This window comes from Salvia miltiorrhiza, unplaced genomic scaffold (assembly GCF_028751815.1).
Source record: "Salvia miltiorrhiza cultivar Shanhuang (shh) unplaced genomic scaffold, IMPLAD_Smil_shh original_scaffold_282_1, whole genome shotgun sequence".
NCBI classification, from domain to species: domain Eukaryota; kingdom Viridiplantae; phylum Streptophyta; class Magnoliopsida; order Lamiales; family Lamiaceae; genus Salvia; species Salvia miltiorrhiza.
The window spans coordinates 25,762-32,308 of NW_026651518.1; the positions used below are offsets into that span (position 1 = coordinate 25,762).

General features: G+C 39.0%; 1 protein-coding gene across 2 annotated transcripts; it reads left to right on the top strand.

The window, feature by feature from the left end:
• Positions 1-982: 982 nt before the first annotated feature.
• LOC131003869 (protein PHR1-LIKE 2-like) lies at positions 983-5,488 on the top strand. Of its 2 annotated transcripts, none has more exons than XM_057930421.1 (6): positions 983-1,522; positions 3,048-3,124; positions 3,245-3,299; positions 4,492-4,570; positions 4,661-4,730; positions 4,867-5,488. In XM_057930421.1, the coding sequence occupies exons 1-6, from the start codon at positions 1,327-1,329 to the stop codon at positions 5,302-5,304; spliced, it is 915 nt and encodes a 304-aa protein (XP_057786404.1). In that variant the 5' UTR covers positions 983-1,326; the 3' UTR covers positions 5,305-5,488. The 2 variants fall into 2 exon arrangements, with proteins under 2 accessions (XP_057786404.1, XP_057786405.1); XM_057930422.1 differs by lacking the exon at positions 983-1,522 and adding an exon at positions 2,261-2,799.
• Positions 5,489-6,547: the final 1,059 nt, after the last annotated feature.

The window sequence follows — 6,547 nt, forward strand, 5'->3', positions numbered from 1 at the left end:
CTAACAATAATATCTCATGTGAAAGCTTTTGCACAATGAGTTATTTCCTTTTTTAGAAATAGGCTGTGTTTTTTGGCTTTGAATGTGAAGATTTGGAAAGCTTTAAGATTTGAAATGCGCAACGTTTGTAGTAGTTTTTCTGTTGGAGATGGTGAGATATTTATACTCTTTAAATGAAAAACTTTTGTTGGAGGGAATGTTTTCAATCTTTGATAGTTGGTGAGGTTTGTAATTGTCTTGTTGTTCTCCTTTTCCCATTGCATTTCATTTGGGTGTCATCGCTTTCGAATGTCAAGTCAAGTACAAGGATGTAGCAGAAAGTCTGATTACATCGTAATTCGTACATATCCTAACATCGAACCAAATTTGATGGGATCTTCATTAAATTCAGTGCAGACTCTATCTATTGCTGTAGGTTGACCTTCCGTTTGCCTTTTTGATGAATCCATGTGTTCTCATCACCATATTCTCTTCATCAGCTGATCCTATATTCTGAAATTTGAATAAATACTTTCTCTTCTTTCAAACTAATGAATCAATAACAAAGAAGGCAAGGTCCATAACACATGAGTAACGAACCATTATTACATTAATAAGGCTTATCATCCATAGGAAAAGTTTTTATATATCATTAAAATTTTATTAATTTTCCCAACATCCACCCTAATTACAATACTAATTATTTATGAAACTATGGAAGCTAATGTCCTTGAGATTCAAATATTTTGAAATCCATTTGCAAATAGATAGCAGGCCATTTTATTTTAAATTTCAAAGAAAAAAAAAAAACAAGAAAATGGCAAGCCTCACATTTGGTGTAGCCCTATCCGTAGTTGTAGATTTCGAAAACTAGAAGAAGAAAATAGAAAAAAGTAATAGGGCGGTAAAGAAGAGCGAGTTGTAGTGTATTGATGGTAATAGTGGCCTCCATGAAAAAAGCAGTCCATAGAAAACATCGAAAATGGCAATGCCAGCCCATGCACCATGTTACCTCTCCCTTCTCTCTCACACACCACACACACTTCCCACGCCTACATGTACTACCTTCGACCCATAGATATATATAAAGACAAATACTGGCCAAAATAACAGACAAAGACAGTACAGAACAAGACATCGCTGTCTTGTTTCCTCCCGACCCCCACCCCTACCCCCACCCCACCACCTTTCCTAACTTCAAAAACTAACCATAACTCCTCCAAAACCACACAAAACTGGATTTTCTTTCCCATCCCGTCTCACTTCGCAGCTCCTTCAATCTTGCTGACATATTTTCTTCAAAGAAAACCCCTTACTCTTAGAGAGAGAGGGAGTGATAGAGAGAGAATGTATTCGGCTTTGCCAATACACAGTTTGGCAGTGGAGGCGGGAGGGGGGGATTATCCGGGACCGTTGGACGGCACCAACTTGCCTGGAGATGCGTGTCTCGTCCTCTCCACTGATCCTCGCCCGCGCCTGCGCTGGACGGCCGACCTCCATGAGAGATTTGTCGACGCCGTCACGCAGCTCGGCGGCGCTGATAGTGAGTCCCTATTTTTTTTATTTTTTTGTAGGGACATAATCGAGATTTTTTAAAATTTGACTTTGTTGGTCATCTTCAACGAACTTTTGTGGGAGGGCATGTTAAAAATTTGATCTTGTTGTGAAATTATTTAAGTGGAGTAAAATTGTTATGGATGAAGAAGTTAAGAAATTGATATTCTATTTAGAAATAGCTCTGTAACGAACTGGGGTTTGAAATGCTGCAAAACAAATGCTTTTAGGATTCCAAAGTTTGTTGAAAAAAGAAAATAAGTATGATCGCATGTTCCTGTAACTCAATCTTGCTGATGTGAATTTCACAAAATTTGTTAAGCTCCAATTTGTTGGAGGGTATTCAGTTACAGGGCTGTAAATTTCTTATTCTGTCTTCTACAAATGACTTTTAACCTTTTCCCTCTCTTTTTTTTAATCATGTTTTTCCATAAAGCACTACAACCATTTCTCCCCACTTTTCTGGTGGGGAGGGACACATCTTTGTTCAGTTGTTCTGTTTTATGTCCCCTGACTCTTGCAAAGCTGAATTACCTTTTTTTTTTTCAATTCAATTAAAAAACAGAAGAAGAAAGGATCAATATCACAATATTGCTATAGTTTGTCATCTTTAATGGGATATTTAAGTATCAATTTAGATACTTTTCCTCTTCACTGAATTTTTTTTTTTTTTGGGGGGGGGGGGGGGGGGGGGGGGGGGGGGGGGAATTCTCTTGGAATCTTTGGTGTTTAATCAATATGTTTTAGAGTGTGGAATCTGTTCATACGTTGATTTGCGCCTTTTGGCTCTTCGAAGTTGCACTTGAAGTGTTGGCCTTTTGGCTCTTCGAAGTTGCACTTGAAGTGTTGTTACCTTCAGTTTGATATGGAGATCTATGTTGTCTCTAAGGAACTAAGTGCTTCACTTAGCTCAACTTTGTTCCGTTTGAAATAAAGTTGGCTAGCTAGTGGAATATATAAGAATTATGGTTTCATTCGACTAATCAGAGCCGAGATATCAGTCTTTCTGATTCGTAAGCATCCAGTATTAGTAGGTCCACCCGAAGATTAAACTTGTTTTCCCAGACCTTCCTACGGTTGTCTTTAGCCTATAGCTGAACCTCCTAGGCGAAAATATTCATGGTTTCTGTACTCTTGCTTTTGTTAATTTTGAATATTGCAACCATAATCTTGATGAATATACTCCAGATAAATGACTAAGGCTAAAATCAAAGGATCAATGGAAGCATCTGTGAGACTGCAAAATTAGACCTGTGTATTTTGAAGGCAAGCTTGCAGTTTTAACTTCAAGTGATGCTTTAGATGTTTAGGCGGGTTTTATATTCACTCCAACGTGGAATTCTTAGATAAAAAGTTTAATGGGTTGTAAGGCTTTGTATCTCCGGTTATCTTCTTTGCACTGAAACATATTTGAGAAATTTTTCTGAACAAGCTCGTGAGCATCTATCTATACAATTACAATAGTAACTGATTCTGACTTTGGCAAATGACCAGTAGCTTCCTTTGTATTGCAGAAGCGACACCAAAAACAATTATGAGAACCATGGGAGTAAAAGGCTTGACTTTGTACCATTTGAAATCTCATCTTCAGGTATGCCACTAACGTAGCTCCTGAATCGGAGAATTTTCGTTGATATAGCAATAAAAGTTTTCCTGATATGTGGCACACTTTATGGATAAGCATGTAGTATTGAGTAATCTGATATTTCAGAAATACCGGATGGGGAAACAAGCGGGCAAGGAATTAACTGAAGTCTCAAAAGAAGGTAATCGAGGAATTTTTCGTGCTTATTCCTAGTCATTTCCAACATTCCATGTATATATGTTGCATTTGCTTTTGCCAGCTCTATTTGCATGTTATAAATAATTATAACTTAGAATGCTAGTGAAGAGATGACTGAAAAATCACATTGACACGTGAGTGCTACCCGTCTGAATAGTTATCCGAACATAGATATGGATTAAAAACGCTGGAATTGTTGAACAAGTCATACTAGTGTAGGAGATGAATCATAACCGAAAACAACAAGATTAGCGTGTGAAGAAATGACATAAGAATGGAATGGTCCCCATGTTTATTCCTAATATGATTATCGATACAGTTTAGCTTTCCCGTTCACAAAAGCATGGGATTAACTATTCCTTCTGTCCAAATACAAATAGAAATGAATTTTTAGATATTTCTTTTACCTAACCATCATGATCTACATTTATCAATGATATTTTTATTTTTTTAAACTTAAAGTAATAATTGAAATATTAATTTACTTAAATTGTTATTACACATGATTGTGATCATTATTATTATTTGGCGATATGAATGATTTTATATAAGAAATTATGGATTTGTCTACGAAATTAAAATATTTACTAGAAAAATGAAAAAAACATATGGTTGTACTAAATTTTTCAAGTTTCTTTATTTGTTAAAAAGTATGGGGTGTAAATGAGTTCCAAACATATAGATATATTTATAAAAACCGTGAAGAAATCAATCACTATTCCTTTTTCAGTGCTTGAACATACTTAGAATTGGCATCATGTCCATATTATTATTTCTCCATGTTTATTTCATTCGTTTGTACTAATCTCCTCCAAGAAGAATGATTACTATGCCCGAGTGGTTTATGCTGCTTGGGACTGGCTTGATGTAGCATTCTGAGTAAAATGTTCGTTTTACAAACTCCCGAAGCTCTTTCTGCATTTAGCTGCGTCTCTGATTGGTTCAGAGACGTAATAACTAAATTTCGGTTTTCACTAAGATTAAAGCATACCTCTCATTATTTTCCCATTCCCTAACTCATAGAAGTAGTTCCAGCTGAATAGTTTCACGTCTCCATAGAGAATTTGAGTGCAGCAAAGAAATTCATCAAAAAATATTTCACTACATGTAGTCTTAATTTAGATCATAAATGGCTCATGAACTAATTGATTGTTTTCTTATTATTCCGGCTGCAGTATCTTGTATCGCTGAGAGTCAGGATACAGGTTCGTCTACATCAACTTCATCAAAAATGATGGCCCAAGATATCAACGAGTACTTCATCTATACCTCCGAGCATCTTATTTGTCTAAATACTTTTCTTGTTTATATAGACATATAGTTATGTTTTCACATTTTTAACAGTGGTTACCAGGTAACTGAGGCTTTGCGCGTGCAGATGGAAGTTCAACAACGATTGCACGAGCAGCTAGAGGTTTGATTTTTTGATCTTATCTGCTTACTGGTTAAATATTTTGGTGCACATAGGTCATATGAAGTTTTTTGTGGCACTTTTGTCCTTCACTACCAAATTTTCGAACAAAAGCGTTTTCTTGTGATTTTTATACCAGGTTCAGCGACGCCTGCAGATCCGGATAGAAGCACAAAGCAAGTACCTACAGTCGATCCTCGACAAAGCTTGTAAAGCACTCGATGATCAGGCAGTGGCCTCAGCTGGGCTGGAGGCTGCCCGGAGAGAGCTCTCCGATCTAGCAATCAAGGTCGCACACGACTGTAATGGCGTGTTGTCCGTGCCTCCCGTGTCCTGTGATGCCTCGGATACGACAGATGGGCACAGCATTCCACGCCTGCCTGCCCGGCTTGGTGACTGCTCCATGGACAGCGGCATGATGTCATCAAATGGGAGCCCGATTTCTCCCTCGACTCTCGAGTCACAGGCGGCTGCGGCGCTCAAGAAAAGACCGCGCCCTTTGTTCAGCTCCGGGGAGACGATGCCTATTGACGGCAGTATGAGGCCGGTGGAGTGGATGATGTCAAATTTTGGATGAAGCATTAAAATTCAAGAATGGAGAAGGGTTGGTTTGCCTTAATCTTGTTATTATCAGTTGTTTGTACATTTCTCCAAAAAGATGATAGGAAGCACTTTTGAAGTGGAATTGATCCTTCTCTGTATTCATTGGGACAATGACTCGTATATTATAGTGAAAGTGCAGAATTCTTTGGATATCTCAATGCACAATCTTGATCATTATTTTTGTTTAAATTAGGTCGATTTCATGGAATGTAGTGTGTATTTGTACTTCATTTTATCAGACGAGGAACGCAGTCGTTATCGAGGTAAGTAATTGCGTAAACCCTAATTTGGTGCAATAATGTGTAAATCATACTATAAAAGAGGTAGATCATACATGAAAAAATAATTTCAAGCTCAATCTAATAAGACTCGTTGAAATTTGAACGTATAACATTTGGACTCAAGAAACAAGTTAATTAGGATTTTCTAAATAATAATTTGGTTAATTATAAAAATTGAAGCATTACAACCTTTTAATAAGCCTATCATAGGTAAAACCTACACACTTCAAACAAATTTAATTAAATGGTAATAGTTAAAAGGGTTAATGCCGTGAAAAACCATGAACTTTGGTGCGATTTCCAAACTTTCCATGAACTATTTTTTTTATCAAATTTTCCATGAACTTAAGGGGTTGAATAATTTTTCCATGATTTTCAAAAATCCCCAAATTGAGTGCTGACATGGCATTTTTAAGAGACCTGAAAAGTGACATGGCGTCACCGGCGGTGAATCAAAACGACGTCGTTTAGGTGGGGGTAAAACGACATCGTTTTGAGCTCAGAACTCTCTCTCTCTCTCTCTGTGTGTGTGTTAGTGGTCGAGCTCCGCCGGAAAGAAAGTCTGCGTGTCTGAGATCGAGGGACGGAGGTGACTGGCGCGGCGGCGGCAGGGGCGCCGGATCTGGTGCGGGTGCCAAGGCGGTGGTGAGGGCGCCGAATCAGCAGACGTTTGGTGCCGGAGGCGGTGGTGAGGGAGGCAGCGGATCTGCAGGGTGGTGGTGGTAAAGGCAGCGTAGGGGCAGCGGATCTGGTGTGGTGGTGGTAAAGGCCGCGAATCAGAGCAGCGGAGAGGGCGGCGGCGGATTTGCAGGGTTGGTTAGGGAGGCGGCGGCCAGAGCAGAGACCACAGCACAGCAGCTCAAGGCCAGAGCAAAGACTGGCGCGGCGGCGGCAGGGGCGCCGGATCTGGTGCGACGGCGGGTGGAAAGAGGTGAA

Bases quoted from the DNA above. Each gene is read 5' to 3' on its own strand.
- LOC131003869 (XM_057930421.1), top strand. From the start codon at position 1,327: ATGTATTCGGCTTTGCCAATACACAGTTTGGCAGTGGAGGCGGGAGGG. The intron at 3,300-4,491 runs GTAATCGAGGAA...TTCCGGCTGCAG, and splicing joins AACTGAAGTCTCAAAAGAAG to TATCTTGTATCGCTGAGAGT. The intron at 4,571-4,660 runs GTACTTCATCTA...CATTTTTAACAG, and splicing joins ATGGCCCAAGATATCAACGA to TGGTTACCAGGTAACTGAGG.